The 20,645-nt window shown below is 43.3% G+C and overlaps 1 protein-coding gene across 1 annotated transcript; it reads right to left on the bottom strand.

Moving 5' to 3' along the window:
* Positions 1–3,506: 3,506 nt before the first annotated feature.
* Positions 3,507–19,465, bottom strand: T265_06986 (hypothetical protein; the record flags this gene model as incomplete). Its single annotated transcript, XM_009172403.1, has 5 exons — positions 3,507–3,960; positions 5,192–5,583; positions 12,089–12,179; positions 14,325–14,437; positions 19,235–19,465. The coding sequence occupies 5 exons, from the start codon at positions 19,463–19,465 to the stop codon at positions 3,507–3,509; spliced, it is 1,281 nt and encodes a 426-aa protein (XP_009170667.1).
* Positions 19,466–20,645: the final 1,180 nt, after the last annotated feature.

Below are 20,645 nucleotides of genomic sequence, written 5' to 3'. Positions count from 1 at the left end.
AAATGAATTCTACGATTTGACATTTTGCAAACAGAGGAAGTCACCAACCGTAATGCGTTGAAATCCAAGGAAACTATGGTGTATATATCGGTCAGTAGATATACTGATATACGTTATACATAGATAAGTTAACAACGGAATATCCCACAGACAAACTATCTATATTCATGCAGTCAGTGCTTCAATACGCACTTTATTACATCCGTGAGACGAACTGATGACAGCAAACGAAAATGCTTCCCACTGCAGCATGACACCTCTGCAATAATCCATTCAAACCGTAGCAACACAAATGTAGCTGACTTCAACTGTCACTCATCCTACCTATCATTTTCTAATTTTTCTCACACCGAAATGAGCGCTCTGCAGAACCTATTATTCAGGCCTACAGATGCCCACCCCATTGTTTCACTCAGTGTTTGATATCCGATGCCAATAAATAACAATCAGATGCCATGGTTTTTATGTTGAAACTGTGCATGACATTCCACTTAAACCAGTACAATAAACGATCATACATACTGGCAGAAAATGCTTTTTTTCGGATCTGCTACACAGAACGTGCAGTTACATCACAGGCTGCTGATGGGCTACTGCATTCAATCAATTGATTCAAATCCAAAACACACAAGCACGTCTATTGATTAACCAATATTGGTGAGTCACGTGCCAACCACGGTGTGCCACAGTGGACCACAGTGTCTGGATGAGGAATAACCATGAATAATTGCAGAATAGAGTTGACCACACTACCAAAAATAACGCTGAAGAGTCTAGTTTATACTAGGCGAAGTATCCATGAATAGGATGTTCAGTTGATTCTTGGGTACCCTGAATGAATCACGGTGTTTAATGCGTTGGGATGAACTGTTTGGCACAAAACGGCAAGCGAATTCCTTCAGGATAATGGCTTCAACTTCGACCGTGTTAATGTTCCGTAGTGTCTAGCCTACAAACACGGGTTTGTATTCAAAACTAAGGGGTTGACATTTTACCAAGGCAACTTGGAGTTTTCTAGCTGATAGTTGATCTTGCCGTATAAATTTCCCCAAAAAATATATGCATCGTTGAATTCGTCGATGAGAAGTCCCGATTTTTCAAAACAGAACATGAACTGGATCTCGCAGGGTTCTGACAACAAAGGTGATACATGCGAGAGCAGGGTTTTCGGTCAAAGACGTGGGAAATGCGCATTCCCTGGCGAGTGACCAGCCAAGTGTTACCAAATGACAGACTCTGTCGTAATTTATGAATAACTAAAAACAACTCATTCCACTATCTGTGTTACTAAATTCCAGCTGGTTTCCTAATTGCCATCTTTATTGGTCGTTGTCTTAACGTTTGACAACATATAAAAGCCTGTGTGAGGACTGTACCGCCCTATCGACCAGAACGGAAACTGACTAATTCACCTTTATTCGACCGGCTCTGGCACCTGAATGTCTGGGCAAATCGAACCGACTAACTGGATCTGGAATACAAACAGCATGCACGAAGAATTAGCCAGAATCACTGAACTATTGGTAGCGTATTCGGCCGTTCGTTTGTTTCCTGAGCCGGACAACTGAACTGTATTGACGGTAGTGTGAACAGATTTGATTATTTTCAATAGACATTTCATCCGTCAGACATCGTCAACAGTGCGCATCTCTGAGAGGTCATCATTCGAACAGCCAGTCCACACATGACAACGTGACGTGGTTTTTGTAACTTAAGGATGAGTAATTCCGTCTAAGTGAGAGATAATCAGGCCATTCTTGGACAAATGGTTAAGTGTTAATCAACCGGCCGGTTAGAAACTTCCCGAGTTTCGTGAGATGCGCAACAACAGGGATGAAACAAGTGTACAGTGCTTCCCGGCTTTTCAGCAGAGACTGTTGAAAACTGGACTGTGAATGTCTCCCCACCAATCGAGGTGAAACTATCCGTGCAGCGTTAAAAGCAGCTGAGAATGGAGTGGATCCATTTCCATACGTCAGTTGACTGATCCCGCTGCGAAGCTCCAAGTTTTGAAGAATTCCTTAGCTGACATAACAGCAGGCCTTCGCCTTCTGCAAATTAAATATATGGAACTTTGTCGATCAATGTAACACACCGATGCACCGTTCCGTAGACGACGCAATAATAACGGCACCCCGACTGGTTACGTAACGGTGGCAATCAAATCAGTAAACAAATCAATGCCAGAAGCATGGAAATTGTCACCATATTGCCTGCATCATTACAGCATCCACAATTAAGCTGGATTTACCGCTATTTGATAGACAACAATAATATTACGAAGGATGAAGTACCTGGAGTGCCCAATACATATGTGTAGAAAAGCATTCATAGAAAGTCATACACTTGTGTGTTGCACATAAACACAGGTACACTGGGTTTAGTGTGGGTTTTAGGGCACCACAATCTGTTTAAATTAATCCCTTAAAAATATAAAACTAGATCTTTAATTTTTATGAAGCAAACTACCACAAAGTTGGAAAGTCATACACTTGTGTGTTGCACATAAACACAGGTACACTGGGTTTAGTGTGGGTTTTAGGGCACCACAATCTGTTTAAATTAATCCCTTAAAAATATAAAACTAGATCTTTAATTTTTATGAAGCAAACTACTCACAAAGTTGCTGAAAACTCTTTGATAGCCCATGACCGGTTTCGCCCTTCTTCGGGCTCATCAGACAGACGCAGTACCCGAGTTGCCATCAACCTTATGTTCTACTTGAACCCAAATAGCATATCAGTTTGGTTCTCACGGGAGACTCAACTGAGCCTCTCAAACACCATAGCAACTGAAACTTGAGGCGGTCTTTATGCAGCACATTCAATCATAAATCAGCTGAGTCTCCCGTGAAAACCAAACTGATATGCAAATGGGGGCAGTTTTGAATGCTCACGTGTTTTGTTGATGGAAAAGCATACGTACATAATCTTCAAGACCGGAACCTGTAGCCAATTTAAAGGTGACCCTGCATGATTCAGACCCGGGTCTTCGAAGCGGAAGCCCGTGATAGCAACCACTGGGTTATTCGGACTAACAGCGAAACCCCCAAAAAGCAACTCCCTCCCACGAGATAAGAACCTTGGAAGTAAGCATACCGACAAACTAAACCATTTCCCCCGCTTTATTCCACCGGTACTCGTCTTGTGATACAGACTGCATCGAATGACAAACTGATTGGGCATTCTCTATTCTGCTCACTGCGGGATGCTCACAAAATCATGCGTTTAAATAGGTGGGCATTCTGAATGCGCATTTTCCTCTTTCGGCGTGCATAACTTCAGGCCCTAAAAATGCCAACTTAATTAGTTCATGGAAATTTAATTGTGTTAGACAATTGACTGCGGAGCCCATAGTCCACACGTGACTCGTGAGAAGCCTGTGCTTTCTGTGTTACCCATCAGTGGAATCATAACCCGGTATACAAACATCCTCTAGGACTCATTGAGATAGACAACGTGGGTGTGTATCACCCATCAAAAGCTGTTATCTGCAGTCGTTTTTACTCAATGTGAAGACTGATTAAGCAACTCTTGTTGACGGGCGTCACAATCAGGTGATGACACGCCAGAGAGGGAGCGCATCTCACTGAAACAATCTTTGAGGGAAATCAATAGTTTTAAGCCCAACAACTCACCATCAATGCCGCGAGCCGTTTGCGGGAGTAGGTCAGCTTGTGGGGGCATAGTGCGCGACTGCGATACCGAAACGCGCTGCACGTGTTCATCATTGCCAAACTTGTCTCCACCAGAAAAGTGTCGAAAACGTCGTAGGAAGTTATTGTACAAATTAGAACCCAATATGTCCACGTCCGGGTTGTCACTTGAATTGGGACAAGGTAAGAAAAATAAATGAAGGTGCAATGTATCAAACCACAGTAACGAGAATATCTCAGCTGATTCGACGAAACGTCCATAATGTTTAGGGTTGAAAATCAAGAACACGTGATAGTTCAGTAGTCTACTGGACGTCAGGGCTAGAATCAATACCCCCCCCCCCTGGATCTCACATCCAAGACACAGTTCAAAATTTAATCGATCACACGTTATGCCTTGTTTTAACCCCTCCAAACACTACTGATGAGTACTCAACACAAGCTAACTTCTGGCCCGAAAGGAGTGAATTTGCACTTTTTGGTTACGCTGAGGTAAACAAGACGAAAATTTCAATTGACTAGCTCGTTTGTTTTCTAAGAAATTTAAACCGGATTCAATTGTCCGTGAAACTCCACCAGTCTTTCCATTCCACTTAGAAATAAGATCGCAATCATATTTTGAAAACTTCAGGTAATTCACCTGCATTTTATGCTCTGCGCACGAAATGGTGGTTTAAAATAATCAGTTATCCGTGCACATACTTCTCAAACAAGTCAGACGCTCAATTTCTGGAGCCCTGCTGTCGGCGTCGCTACCAAACCCAACTACCTACACGAGTATACAAAAGGAAGGATTACATGACTGTGCCACCGAGTAGTTTACCACTGCTCACATCCAACAACGTACTTGCCATTACAGTGAAACTCATATCGACAGCGCTTACAAAGACTTTGGAAACCGAGTCAGATCTCATCTGTTCAAACAGATGCGTGGAGCACTTCGAGATGCGAAGATGAAATGCAATCGACCAGAGTAGTTAAGCTGATCAACTCACGTCATGTGTCGTCGTTCTGACTGTATGACTCCTCTTCCTTATTTAGCATTGTTTCGAAAATTTTGTGACCGATGAAAATGTGTGAAATGGGTTCATTCACATGCTGTGCTGTTCGAGGTAGAGAAAATTGCAGCCGAAGAGGGCAAAATTCGGGCTTTTTGACGAAAAAAAACCCAGCTGATTAAGCGTTTAGTCTCGTAAACGGACGTGGCAGGATCGATGGCATCTCGCCTTGTCTATCTGTTCTTCACCGACAGTGACAACACGCGATCAGCTGTTCCAATTGCACAGCTGAGAACTGCTTTCTAGGAGGTCAGTACCAGTTTGACTCAAGCGATCTTACTACATTCAACTGAGGAGTCGGGTTGAGGCGTTTAGTGGACTGCTTTTTATGAAGCATTTAAAATGGGACCTGAATCCATTCGGAATGTCTTAGCTCCACGGATGCGTATGGTACAAATGGCCGTTCTTACAGAGACAACATTTCAATTCTAATGTACAGGTGAACCTAGGGGAAATTCGCCTACAAAAGCAGACGTACCCGAAAAAATACAGCCGATCAATCGTTCGTTTGTATCCCATTCGTTTGGCCATTAATGCGAGGGTGTGTTCAGCGAAACGGAAAGTGATCTCACTCGGTTTACCCAAGAGTGAAGTGTACTGCAGCTTCCGTCCCGTAAACTGTCGATAGAGGGCTTGCAGGCAAGCAAGAAACGCTCCATGTCCGAATCGAGGCAAAGCCGCTTGATCCATATAAACTAGATCCATGTTACAAGCTATGACTGGAATGTGCTCCTCAGGTGGATCCGTGGGCACGTGATCTGGCTTCCCATTGGTCATAAGCAGATCAATCAAGAGTTGCAAGTTTGACTCCCAGCGTGTTGGTTCACCCAGAAGAATGATCGCTAAGTGAAAAAACACAGCGATCACGAGCTGATAAATACGTATTAATAAAGACCGAATTCGTGAAATCTTTTTCTCTCTCTCTCTGGAGACATAAAAAGAGGCAAAAAATAAAGGTATCGGCTATCGGAGTCCACAATGAGGACTTTTGTAATTAGTTAAACAGGCCATCAATAGACGGCGGGGGCAGGCACTAGTCTTCCCAAGAAGACGAAGGTGGTTCAGTTACGTAGAATGCTCACTTTCTGTCTAGGACACCTGAAGCAAGTTATTTTCCCGGCTTTTACCGTTGATTATAAGATCTGGAAGCTCTGATAGCGTGGTACGCATGTCGCGTGGACTTTCGAAACAGACGAATTTCCTTCTAAGCCCCCCAGGGTCCATGATCAGAGACCACTCCTCAGGACAGTCCACAGCAAGGAGCTCCTGTCGCACATCTACCTACGGATAAACCATCGCCAGTCCACGATTTTGTTCCCCAAAGAAAACCCTCACGATTCAAATATATGGATGAAGTTCATCGTTAAGTAACGTCATCGCTTCTACTCGGTGAGTGTGTATTTGAACCTCATACTGCGAAGGATATCACCCAGCTTGGGCGCTTCCCTCTGAGTGTTAATTTTTTGGGTTCCTCGATTCGAACATCGCTGGTCACCCCATGGCTGGGTATGATGAATATTCATGCACAACCTACGGTACGGCGTCCTGTAGGCTAGTAAAGACATAATCAACGTGGGTGGCAATATATCAGTCGTAAACACTAAAACTTATCGGTCATACAATAATCAGGGAAGAAATCTCCAAATGAATGGAAAAAAGAGAGACGAAGCGTCAAAAAGTCCTATGGCTGTAAGGAAGATCATCAAGAACAAGGCGCCCATCCCATTGAAGAGTGTCGAATAGAACAGATCTGAGCATTGTGTTGGTTCTGCACGCAGCAATTGCCACAGTCCGATAAAGCGTAACTGGTGGTCTAACAATTCTGATTCCATGGTCATCTAGATTCGACTACGGAGCGGAAGCACCCACATTGAGCGGTCTGAAGACAGAATATAAGTGAACAATCTCTTGGTCACGGATGCAATCCATTGTATGGCAGAAAATTCTACAGAAGGAAGCAAAGTCCGCGTAGCCAGATTTCGCTAGTGACCTGAGGTCTACTGAATCCTATGAAGTTGAAATTGCGTTTCGAGTATCCACCAATTTTGGAGTGGTCTGCGAATGACTATTCAAGATATCGGGAATTTTCGCTACTAGTTAAGTTAAATTTCAGACTGGGTTGGGTGGGAATAGAGATCTTGGTGTTTTAAAAGTGAAATGAAAGAAAAGAAGAAACTAAACATGACGTTAACAGGCTCTATTTGGGGCACCAACCTATTCCCACAATTTGTTATAAGACGACAACCAGAACTTTGAGAGATATTCGGTGTAAATTCCACTATATTGAAACAACTGGACGAACCAAGTCGGAGATTAGTGAGTATCTCGAGAAAGCTCTCGCACGTTTGTGCAACTTTTCCACACCTGGTACACTGACTTTGCATCCTATGCACCAAACCCGAAGGATGTAGGACACGCCCCTTTCCGTGTAGGGGCGTTCCCATGGGGAAACGTTCCCCGTCCCTACAAATGCCGGGGCTTGAGCTCAGCTTCTGTGCAGCGGGGATCTGAACCAAAAGAACAACTCAAGAGCCATTTACATGTATTTGGACCCACTAGTTCTGCTGCTCAAAGTTCTGCAGTGGTTTAGAGGATGACGCGTCTCTCGCAGGAGAAGTGATGTAGCAACAGGAGCCGACGTTCGATCCGAAATACCTAGTGGAAAAGGTCGTAAGGCTTGTGCCGTAAATCCCTCGTAAAGTTTGCTTTGTGAAATGAGACAGGGTCTTCGTTTGGATACCCTAGCCTTGATGATGGAGGGCTTTCGACGGCAAAATTCATTTGACAGCAAAATTGGCGGGTAAGAACTAAGAAAAGTATTAGTCAATCGGTTTACGTGTGTCAAAAAATGTGGATGACTAAAATGAGAGGGAGATCGAAAACCGAAAGCTTGCAAAAGACTGCTAGTAATTCCTAGAGAGCATGAACCGAATCAGAAAGGATTTTCCAGTGAAAGAGAAATTCGACATGGAAAAACTTCTTTCGATCTTGATTTTTCGCATAAGCAACCCCCTTTTTGAATTCTGAGATACAACGAGCTAGAAGCTAGAAATAGGCAGTAGTATATATAAGGAAGGTGGTGAACATTCGGCTCAAGAGCTAATTGCTGCTCTTTTTTCAATAGAGGCCCATATTTTCTGTAGTGGTTAGGAACAGAGTTTTCCGATACCGAAAAGCCGGAAGGCCACAAGAAATCTCAGTGTGGTGACTACAATATGCTACTTATAATGTCGTTATGTTCCACAATAAGCTCCGCGTTCCTGTATTAATCTGTTCTGTCAATTGACAACTCTTAGGGGAGCGAACACTCAGCTGGGAACGAGACTTGACCAAGTCACTATCTGAACGGGTTTTTTTTCACCCAAATGCTTCAGGCATTATCAGTGTGCTCCTAGTGCACCAAAACCCTGTTCTGTTTATACGAGCCAGCTAGGCACAGAAACATCAGGGCTGCAATATATTTATCCCCGCCACACGACTGAAATCACATGCATGAGCTGAAGAATTGCGATCAGTAAGTTGTACTGAGCCGCCTTGTTTCATCGTGACCAGCCTTGTGAAATCGGTGTACATTTATTTCACGTCATTAGCATGAGTCAACTGCTGTTTCAAAATGTTTCCTTATGGCGAGCTCTGTTCATCCACATCTGTTGTGCTAGCCGGGAAAGCAATGCTGAACGCCAGTCAGCTAGAAAGTGTGTGTGTGTGTGTCGATGAAGCGAGTGAGGAAATATACTATATGCAGCAGCACTGCCTAAACTGATGCAAACCCATCAACTTGGCTCGTGTAAGGTGGCTACAAATCTGAAGAATCGATGAGAAGTGGTCTGACCTCAACCACAGGGCGAAAAATCAATACCATTAGATAGACGCGAATGACTGCGTATTTTGACCGACACAACCAGGGTTTGAACTATTCAGACAGAGTTTAAATGTGAGGAAGTGTGCGCTTGAGACGACAAATCCTGTGGGGAAGGACAACTTTTGTCTGTCCCATCGATATTGACTCTATTCTAATGTTCCGTTACACCGTAATAAGCTTCAGGATGGCTTATTTGGCATAAACGCGTAGGTCCATTGCAGCTCATCCACTCAACTGAATCACAGTCGCCTCTAGCAGATTCCACGTCAAGGTTATCCCAAAAAAGTCAAACTAGTCTTTCCGTTTTCGAGAAATACACTCATTTGCAAATCAGTGTGGTTTTCACGGGAGGTTCAACTGAATCTCTCGTTTAGGATACTCTACAACTGAATGTGCTGCACACAGGCCGCGTCATGATTCAGTTGGCAGGATATTCGAGATATCGCAGTATATTTTCATTAAGGAAGCTACTCACAAGGTTGCTGAAGTTGCTTCCAGTTATCTTATGAGCTTTGCAATCTTTACCCATTACCCCTCCTCCAGCTTCAACGTATGCGTTGAATTAAGCGTTAAAATTCATGTTTAACACTGACAATCGAAATTATAGGTCATTATAAAAACAGCCACGTATTACACCAATAAATCATTTGCATACGAATTAGTGCAAATTGGAGGTTCGAAAGATTTTCGAACGATACTGACGTTCTTTGTGTTATTTTCCATGCTAATTAAGAAAAACAACGAGGCATACATAATGAGCAGCCAATAGTGGCCGAATTTCGACCAGTTTTATTAAACTAGCTATAAAAAATAACCGTGTACTTTTTCACATGATCCTGGTCAAAAATTCTACCAACAGGAGAATGTCATGGAAAGCAAGTATGAAGTCTGTGAAGATGAAAGTGGACGCTATTTTAAAGATGACTCACTCTCGATTGGCTCCATTGCTCTCGAAACGGGCTTTATTTTTGCCTGAAGAATGAAGGTTACACGAATAATTTACAAACTGGTGTGGACTGGTGAAGGAAAATTTATCGGGTACGAATTATGGGATCCTTTTGAGGAACACATTTATGAATCCAGCGTGGTTCGCTTCGGTCTCATTTGGAAGATCTTCCCCCTGTCCCGGTGTGATTAGCCTGGCTAAACCATGCTCCAAGACAGAAAGTCTATTCAGCCAAAAGTTAATGAGAAATTTTCTAGAGATCTCGCAAAGACTTACTAGTTCTCAAACGTCATAGGCGTAATACGCTACTTATAAGGTTGCTGAAAATTCTTCGAAACGCCATAAACAAGAGATTTAGCTGGGTTCCATGTGAGTCTCTCGCAAAACCAAATTTGTTTGCAAATGAGTGTATTTCAAACCTAACTTTACGACAGTACTCACTAAAACTCCTATTAAAATCACTAAGTGTGAGGATACCACTGTATATTCGGGAAAACCTGTCTGTGGTTTTTTATAGGATTACTTAAATGAACACTGGGGAGTAGGCACATCCTCGCTGAATCTTCGTGTACGGTGATTGAATAGCCATTATCCTGAGGGCAGCAGAAAAATCCGTGACCCAGCGTGTGCTAATATAACCTCATTACCAGGGACAGGGAAACGACGTGGTTCGATTGCAACAACCTAGTGCACACAAAAGTGAGCCCTTGGCAGAAATATTCACTTTAAATGGACGAAAGTTCTGAACGAAAAAATAAATCCATTGAAGTGCCATGTTTTTTTTGTTTGTTTGAAAAGATTGTAAAATGCCGGCTGGAAGCACAGATGTGAACCACTCCAAGGTCGGGGCGACTGAGAGACCAGGGGAAGAGGATATTGCATTCAAGACCTCGCGCCTTGAACTCCGTGTGATTGTTGGTCTTTCCCAAAGAGAGTGGCTCCCAAAAGTTTTAGCCCAATTACTCTGGTTGGAACCGTGCCCTGTCATGGAGCCCCGCAACTGCTTACACCAAATAGGATTTTTTCATCAAGTTTCAAGCGTTAATGCTTTAGCTGACTGGCAGTTTCTGGATCAGCGTTGAGCAGACTGACCACATCGGTGAAGTGTTATCACGTCCGTTTGTTCGGACGTGATAATCCAGGTGCATCCAGTATGCGCTAGTAGAGTAATGGTGAGATGCTCACCCCACATGTCAGATCTTCGGCATCCGTTCATTCAGCTGTAGCACCCTTTCGATGCCAAACTGCCATGCCACCCGAAGACTGCATGAGGGCTGGGATACTGTCGGGTTGCTCAAGCCTAGACAAAGGAAGTCGACAGGCAGAGGTCGGGTTCGAACCACGGACGTTTCGGCCAGTAAATCCATGCTCTAACCAGTTGGGCCATCTCGACCCCATGGGCCATCTTGCCATCTCGGCATCCATGGATATATACTGCCTGTAAGTTATACCAAGAAGGAAATTCGAGACCAGTGCTCCACCCAATTTGGTGTGGATGAACCGGACAGAATAAATGATCAAGTGAGGACAATGATAGGACAAGGCCTACAAATTCCGAAGCTACCCAAAACTACAAATTAGCAGAACCGCTCCAAGTCACTTTTACAATCCAACTTATAAAATATAGAATTCCCTCTCCCTAAAGGAAGTACGCCCGTTCAAACTTAACCATCCAGTTTTGCACATAGAAATTTAAGAAATCCCACGCAATAGACATATTCAAAAGTAATAACGGATTAAACGACAAACAAGTTCCAAACTGCGGGCCAGTCGGCACAATAACTAAGTTCATGGCTGACTCCGGTTCAATCTCCTGTTGTATTTCCTTGAAAGAACAGTTGAAGGAAATCGTTACAACCTATGGAGACTTATTTTCAGAGACAGAGACGTTGAAGATGCTTTGAAACCTACTCAGCACGTTGCGTGATGCTGAGCAACATGCTGTACTTCGAAAGAGCTGAGATATTACTGTTGGATGATGAAACATGGGTTATCAGGGCATACTATGCTGGCTAGAATGATGACGCCAACGCTGATTACGTTTGTAACACGGTGGGGAGAGGTAGGAGCAGAGGGAAATGACGTCCCAATGGAAACCGATCTCGATGTAAGATGACGTGTGAAGTTGCTCAGTTTTTATGTGTGGTACTCCCAACCTTGCTGGGTTTTTTTCAAGTATCTCGAGCATCTACTTTTTCCTCAGTCGCTCATTTCTGGAGCTTGCATAAAACAGGCTATTGAAGAAGTACGGCTATCTGACTTGCGGTCGATAGTATTGCAAATCCAATCCGACCGCTACACGTAGCACTACGTATTGAGAAATCGAACGAATGAATAACAATCAATTTGCCCGGTGTACACAAAACAATTAGGGCGGAAACCAGCCTAATATGTAGGTCATGGGCATCGGTCTCTCTTTGAAGCTATTTTGTGGACATATCAAATTAGACTAACAAAGACCAACTGATTCCTTAGGATCACACGAAGTGGCGGTAAACTTGTGATTATGTTGAAGAGGAACAGTGTCCAGATTTGGAATTATTCATTCTACCAGACATGCAGCTTACCATGCGTCGCCGATTCGCGTGATCAACCATATCCAGTAGGGGATAAGCTGCTCTGACATCGTCCAAACAAACCGCGTTAAGAAAGCCTAATCTAAAAATTGGAAAGAGAACACCAAAAACAAAGTTCATTTCTAGCTATGCCTGACGTTGAATCCGCATGTGCTAAGAAGACAAATCACGTGATATTGTGCTTTGATGCCCTGACAGAATAAATGTCACCTTAAATCTTCTTTTCATAAAGGAAACTATTCATAAGGTTGCTGAAAACTCTTCGACAGCCCATGACCGGTTCCGCCCTTCTTGGGGCTCATCAGGTTAGGTGCAGTCTCCAAGTTTCCGTCAACCTTATGATCTACTTGAACCCGAATTGGACTGTTTTCGTGGAATACACTCATTTGCAAATCTGCTGCAAAAATCAATGGTCCCCAACGTCCCAAATCGTACGGTTTCGGTAGTCTATCGATCCTTGTTGACAAACTACCACCGCATACAACATGAAATATATAGGATCAACGACTAACCATAAAGGTTGGAGGAACGCCCAGATGTATACAATATGAAAGAAGAGAAATTGGCAAGGAATCGAACCCACTGTCGTAACGTGGATTCCGTACCACACCAGGGGTTCACACGTTGTTCCCTGTGTATTTACCTAAAAGACTAAAATCTGGGGACTGTCTTGTTCACTCATGAAATAGTTGAGCATATGTGCCAAGAGGAAAGAGTCTTTATTGAAGAAATACGAAGAAAATACAACGCACGAGGGAAAATAAGTTTGTGAATCTGAAATCAGAAGTTCAATCATAGATAATGAAGATTAAAAGATAAACACCGCGGCTAGAGAGCAACGCCTTAACTTTCTGCTCATTGGAAAGGTGCAATCATCTTTTACTGTGTTTTCCGTTCACACTCTGTATTAATTCAAATTCTGGTAAAACCCACTCTAGTTTTCACCAACTAAAACACAACTTTGACATTTGACAATTCTAGTTTTCACGAGGTGTGTTGGCGCTTGCCATGTGAATGAAACGCATACATACATACATACATACATCACTAATATACTTAGGGCGTAACCAAACCACTGTGACGTCAACTTTGTGATATCAGCAGGTCTACGTCATGTTGAAACATGCGCGCATAAGCATGTCATGAAGCACAAGTTGTGATCTGGGTACGCCATGTAGAGAATATTCTACTTTGCAGCGGTTTCCCACGTGGTGAGTTGAGTGAGGACGTACTGGCCCCGACGTAACAGAAGCAAAAGGGGCCAGTGTGCTCCAAGATTGAGGGTGTTGTGCACTTGGCACAACTTCAAACACATAACAGTCGTCATACATATGTGAAAGAATCGTACAAGCATTAGAGACTGGCTTCTCAGGCAAGAGTGTCATTCCAATTGAGTAAAATCGGGGCACTGTTTGATATTGAAAGGACGCTGCGGGGTTACAGGAAAAGGAATGTAGATTCCTAAAACCTCATCCACCAGAGTAAACTCGTCTGCGGCCAGTACACCTATTTGGTCGGTCCAGCTAAATCCTCGTGAACTCACAGATAGACCTAAGATGTCTCCAGTTGATCATCTAACGAGTTTCGCCCGAAAATTGCGAGGAAATCGCAAACGTTTGGCGATCAGACAAGTACCGAGTTGCCTATTATGGCGAGACCGTCTCTGACCGGTTTTATTATTGCAGCATATCACCAGCATAGGTAGATTGCCCCGAAATGACATGGGGATGTCTGTTGGTTTGAAAGATGACGAGCTTTTTAAGCACAAAACTATTCTATTGATCACAAGAAGACCAACACATAAGAAAGTCTACAACTCGAATAGCAATAAATTACACCCAAGTTTGTTCTCTGATAGAACAGTGATCGATTGGAGAATACAGGTCTCTGTATCCTACATAGCCCTCCTAGGGGGGAAAGCTTCCAAAAATAGAATGGGCTGGAAAGTGTATTAGTTACACATACCACCTGAATGCTCGGTTTGATACCACAACAAAATCCGTCTACTGTGTACACCGATAGTAACGACCAGTCGCTTCACAGGGTCGGTCACTATAGACATTGTTTTGTAACGAAGTAACGAGGACCGGGTGCGACAGTGTCTGCCAGCTTTTGCAAAACATCAGATGCTACGCTCTTTGATGTGTAAAAAAAAGTTGGATTTATCCCATTCAAACAAACAGATGCTATAGAATACCTGACTGCACAAAAGTCAATTCAGACTTACTCGTGAGCAATTTCCAGAACATTCTCCTGGCCAATTACCAAAACCCGCTTCTTGTGGTATTCTTTGAACACGGTCAGTGGACTGGGAGCCTGGATCAGTTGTTCTGGATCTATCTGCAAGGAAAAGGGATTAAACATAACATCGTCCCCAGTGTGGAGCTACCAAGATCCGGGCCGGTAATCAATCACGAGGAGTGGATGCCAGACCGTCCGACTGCAGTTTCACGATGTTATCCACTGGGTAGTCAGAAGACGCATGCGTCAAACATCGCAACATCTTGAAGATGCACGACAATTCAACAGAACGACTACATGTTAAGCGCTCAACAGGTCACACAATAGAAGTTTCACAGCATACGCTCTATAGAGACTTCAAATCAAACTGGAAACTTCAAACTAATTAGGGAGGCTGTCATAAACTGGAGGACTCAATTATTAAAAGAATAGTAGTGCCACAAAATTCAAACAGTTGTGGGTGGAGTGCGATCATTATGCTGCCAACGTTAAATCTATTCAGTACCAGATGAGTGGTTCCGGTTGACGGTACTCAGGCGTCAGAAGCTCTAGACAATTTGACTCTCAACTACTTGCTGAACAAGGAGAAAGACATCCCTGAGGACACTCACATTCATTCGCACTCGCACGGGCAACTTTCTCTATTTTAATGCACAGTATACACTTCTAAAATATGATAAGCTGACTGTCTTATGACGAGGTTCGCGAAGAACCTTATTACTTAAACAAGCCTTCGTAACTTGTACCACTTTCTGTTGTAACGAGGACAATACATCTCGCTTACCCCGTTCATCCATTGATCGAAAATTAAATATAAATGATGCGTTCCCCGATTGTCGCAATGGTGAACCAATTTTGCCTAAAGTAATCCTTAACTTTTGATCGAAGACGTTCGCAAGTATCAGTGAATAGACTGCTGACTGGTGGTTTGTGTAGTAGGCAACTGCTTTGTAGGATATTTTCGTCAGTCTGTCTTCCGTTCGAAGCCCACCGGTTTTCACTAAGAAAGGTCTAACTGACGTATGTATGCGGCTTGTACTGCCCATTTCCCAGCCACATAAGAAACAGAGCCCTGTGTAGGATTGCACGACATTTGGTTGTGTTTTAGGTGAACAAATCCCATGATACAATTGAGCGGATCGTTCACTCCGCTCCTTGTTGTGTACTACACCATCTCCCGTCACATTCAGCATGCTTTGTATGAAAAAAATAGCGTAAGTGTAACGTGCGAAAGATTATTTTACATAACGACGACCAACAAGGACAACAGCATTCCTCTTCACAACAATTTAATGTGTGGTTCTTCTGAATAACACCATTTTTGAGGTTTTCGTTCCTTCACCCGAAACGGATATCAGTTGTATCCAACTAACAGACTGAAACCAGCTATCCAGAAATGTTTGGAATCCACGCTTCCAATACCAAACTGAACCTCTCATTTGGGATATTCTTCAACCGGATGTGTTGCACAGCCCCATGCTTCAGATATTTGAGATGAGGAAGAGCCCCCGGCCAGCTTATGACTAGTGCACAATATCAAGTACTGAGGAGAGTTTCTTCTAACTTCTAGTGATTTAACACACGAAAGCGAAATACAAAGCAGTACGACAGAAGTCTTCACTAAGATCACCACTTTGGGAGATGAATAAAAGCGGTATCAATAAGAGATAATAATTGATCAACTGTAGCACCCTTTCGGTGCCTAGCTACCATGCGAATGGATGGGGCATGAGGACTGGGCTACTGCCAGGTCTCCCGAACCTAGACAGGGGAAGTCGAGAGGCAGAGGTCGGATTCGAACCACAGACCTTCTGGTCAGCAAGTTGGCTCCTTAACCACTAAGCTACCTCGAGCTCGTTTATGAGAGATACTGGTTTAGTGATGATCACGATAATCTGACAGGTGGAGAACCGACATTAGCAGGTGTATTTACGTAAAAACCAATGTAGAGAGAGAGTAGATGACCTGTTGCAAGTGCATCATAAACCTGACCACCTGTTATTGACCAGTCTTCATCCTGATGTAAGGGTCTTACAACACCCGACTTTGACAAACCTGCTCCAGATCAAGTCAATCCAACAACTAACAATGGTATAGGGAGCCGCGGTTACACGACAACTCCTCTCTACAAGAGGAGAAGCCATCTAAGAAATAGTTTGAAGCAGTAGTTTTACCTTTTCTTTGTGATACCAGTCTGTCATGAACTAAACTTCTATTAATAGCATGAGAACTGCTTCAAATCTACAGCGTAACACCCAAGCACAAGCAATGGAAGGAAGAAAAGCGATTGACAATCGACAGTTTAGTCTGTGAATTTGACTGATTGTACGTGCAAGACGGGCAGACCGAGATCCATTCATCCAACGACAAGTCAAGGCATGATGAGAAATAATCAGTTTGTGCTTGTTCAGTTTGTAAAAGGCGGCCTTCGCCGATGGCTTCTGCACGAGACTGTCATTCACAGAACATACAGGTGCTCTGTCTAACCAAGCCAGGATAGAGCAATCAGAAGATCGTCAATGGATGCATTGTTGGTCATCGTGAGGTACAATGCATAGCTCGAAACACATGATGGATCGTGGGATCTTTGGGTCAGAGGAAGATGTTTCATTTGAGAAAAGGCATCTTGCTGGAAATTGCGAGGAATATCAAACAGAGGTATGTCCAACGTGGAAAAAAACCGTCGGCAATTCTTCATAACTCAATGATTTTCATAGAGTATTGGAGTTGCATTCATTTGTAAGTGCTGTCTCTTGCTAAATTCTACGCACTACCTAAAGTCGCTCATAACTCTACGAAACATAAGGTTGCTGGAAACTCTTCGACAGCCCACGTACGGTTTTCCCCATTCTTGAGGTTCATCAAGTAAGCGCAGTCCCCCCAGTTTCCCTCAAATGTATGTTCTACTTGAACCACACTTGGGTGGCATTTGTGAACTGCACTCATTCGCACACAGGGTTGGTTCCAACAAGGACTGCTTGGATTCAGTTGAGTTTCCCACTAAAACCAAATTACTGTGCAAACGAGTGCATTTCGCAAATTCTCATACCTCTATTAGATTCTAACTTCGTTCTGATTCTCTGAGAAGAAACCGTTAGGATGCTCTTCAACAATGCTGCATATAAACAGAGATCATTGAGCTAACCGAGACTGCCAAACGGACAACGGTACAACCAACGGTAACAACCAACAACGGTAACCAACTGACTTTCAACATTCTGGCTTGTTTAAACTAACCTCACGGATTCATCCAAGTAAGGCGGGATGCACGTGAACGGCGGCTCCCAGGATGAAGAAATAATTATGTGGATGTTGTACACGTGACATCTCACTTCTGGATTTTGATGAATGAAACAAGCATGCTGATTGGTCACAAACGCCCAAGACAGCAAACATTTCCGTTACCGCTCAGCAACCCATTCTGCGCTACTTCACACGATCATTCACCATACAGAACTAAACCATCCATTTGGGAAACGCCATCTTAGACTATGGTCTGGTTAATTCTCGCTTGAAGCTTCAGCTGAGTTCGGAACACCAGTAGGCTTACACACGAAAACAGCGCATTTGATCGTGATTCTAATGAAGCATATTTAACGACCATACATGATTCTGCTCAAAAATATAAACAGTTGTGCCTGCGTTACACACGTGTTCCCTGTCGTTTCAAACCAAGTTTCAGGCGCCATATCGATTAGTATGATTCATGGGGATCTAGGACGCATATTGCAAAAAGGACGTCTTCCGTCCTTCCTGAGACCAGCTCTCGTGATGTCATGGGCATCAGCGGCCCATGATTAATGGTCAGCGATAAGAGATAAACATCCAATGCAGGATACTACACACAAACCGAGAAGCAAGCTAATTGACATCCGGCTTGGCGATAGGCAACCAAACTGTAGCTGACTGCGGTGGTGAGATCACCACTCTGACAACCAACCAAGAAGACTGTATTCGGGCTAATTCTATACAACTTCCTTCACATTCTGGGACCTTAATAAGTCCTGGAAGAAACTCATTTTGGTCGATCGCTTCTTTTAAGTAGCGCGATTCCAGGCAAATGAAAGTAATCACACAAAGCAACCAAATAACATCACAAACAGTTGACGGTGGGAAAACTACGCGGTTATGTTTCATCACAGACAGCATTCCCATACTGATAAATTACAAATCATGTGACTCGAGTGATGAATGTTTCGTGAATACTCTCGATTTTGTGGCACAGGCGGAATCGCACAGAAAAATGCCTCAAATTTTTAGACCAAACCAATGTCACTTCAAATAGATAACTCGTGGGACGCGATAGCCTACTAGCTCTGAGATAGTAGACTGCGGTTCCGACTTTGCCGCATACCTATGGGCTAACAGGCAACGCAGAGGTTAAAACAAGTTGAAAGGCAAATTAATCAGCAAACAACTGTTCTAATCCGGTCCAAAGCCTGCCGAACAATCATCCCAGCGCTTCACAGTGTACAAATGAAGGCTAATGCAAGCCAAGGTCATCCAGTCAGAAGGCTTCATTAGTCTTAGTCAGATCAACAGTTAGAGTACTGTGAACAAATCACGACCGCCTGATACAATTTACCAAAGAGCTGATCAGGAACTAAGTTTGCTTGATAAACAGGAGCGAACCGAAGCTCACGTCGATCGATCTCCCAGGTTATAATAAATACCGAGCTGTTCACTCCAGGTCATTCAAGGTTCGAATGAGTGTAAACGGAGTCGAAATTTTGACAAATTTCAGACTCAATAGTTGTGGTCGACTCGATTCGTCCAACTTTCAGAATCGAATCAACGGTTGGCTTGAGTAGAATTATTTACCCGGGTAAACTTATGTGCTCGAAAAGACAGCGACTCTAGCCACCTGCGGTTGCTTTCATAGCCCTTACAACTCACCTCGACATTGAACCATCTCGACAGACGTTCAACCTTGGATAAGGTATTCCCACAAGCATTAGTCACGAATGCCACTGGTACGCGGAGTTCCGTTCCATCCGGATCGCACAACAATTTGAAGGCCTCTTGTGCCTGTGGGAATACGTTTGCTCCGCGACCGAGGACGCCATCAATATCAAAAAGAAGTCCGAATCCGGGCTGAAACGAAGTGGGACGAAATTTTACACGCATAAATGACGAGCAAAGTGTCTCAGTGAAGCGCTTTGCCAGATGGAAATCATGCTGAGATGTCCCGTTGATTCCACCTGATCATCTGGGGATATGCTGTACCCTCCCCAACTAAAAACCTCACTTGCAACGATTCTCTGTCCAATGGGTTGCGCAGGGCTAAGTCCCTCTTTCAACGCAGCCGAATTAGCTATCATTTTCTGGGTTGCTCTGGGGAAGGAACAATGTATTCAGACATGTGCCAGATGAGTTTTGAGTCCCGGTTAACTTTTGCTAAACACTACAAAACGACCAGGAGCTCGTGAACCCAGCTATGTTCAATCAACAAGAAAGCTTTTCTTCATAACCAAAAAACAAACTCCCTGAAGATCATCTATGGCGTCAGATGGCATTTGGACAAGCTGACTGAGTTATATCCAACGAATCGACCGCACCATATTGGATTAGAACCACCAACTAAAGGTTCAACAGTTTAGTCTCCTCGTCACTTAATTGTGGTGCATTGGCTTGAAATTCCTATGAGATGCTCAAATGCGAACAGTTGCATATCAGTATCTTTCGAAAACGATATGATTTATTCATTATGGTTGGTTTGTATTTCAACAATGTTAAAATTCACAGTAACTTCTCTTAGTTTTCAACTCTCCTGGAATAATTTGATATGTATACGGTTGTTCGGAATTCTAAAGAAGGCATATGCTGATGCGATCTTTTGCGTTTGATAGGCAACGCTTGTGAGTAGGCATAAGAACAACCGGACTTCCTGTGATAGCGCTGAGGAAAGCCAAAATGAGCATTGTAGGCTAAAGCTGTTCAATCCGGGTAAGCGAACCAGGTGTGATTTGGCAACCAGCTGTGCGGCACAGGCCTTACAAGACCAAGAAGATTGTTCATCAGGAAAAACATCAAACAACTAGCGTCTGAGCCATTCGTCTACCATTATTATTATCTCACTAATCACTGGAGACTGGAACGAATTTGGAATTTTTACTTGGGCCTTCGTACTTCATTCTACCATCCAGGAGGTGGGGTCTTCATTCTTCATATTGCCTTAAAACGTCGAAAATAAACACAGTTCTCCGTATATATATATATATATATATATATATATATATATATATATATATATATCCAAGATAGCGGGGTGAACGAAGCTGACCAGGAGGTCAGTTAACATTGAACG

The sequence above is a fragment of the Opisthorchis viverrini genome, assembly GCF_000715545.1.
Source record: "Opisthorchis viverrini unplaced genomic scaffold opera_v5_153, whole genome shotgun sequence".
NCBI classification, from domain to species: Eukaryota; Metazoa; Platyhelminthes; class Trematoda; order Opisthorchiida; family Opisthorchiidae; genus Opisthorchis; species Opisthorchis viverrini.
Note: the sequence above shows the minus strand (reverse complement) of the source record. Positions and strands in the feature narration are given on the sequence as shown.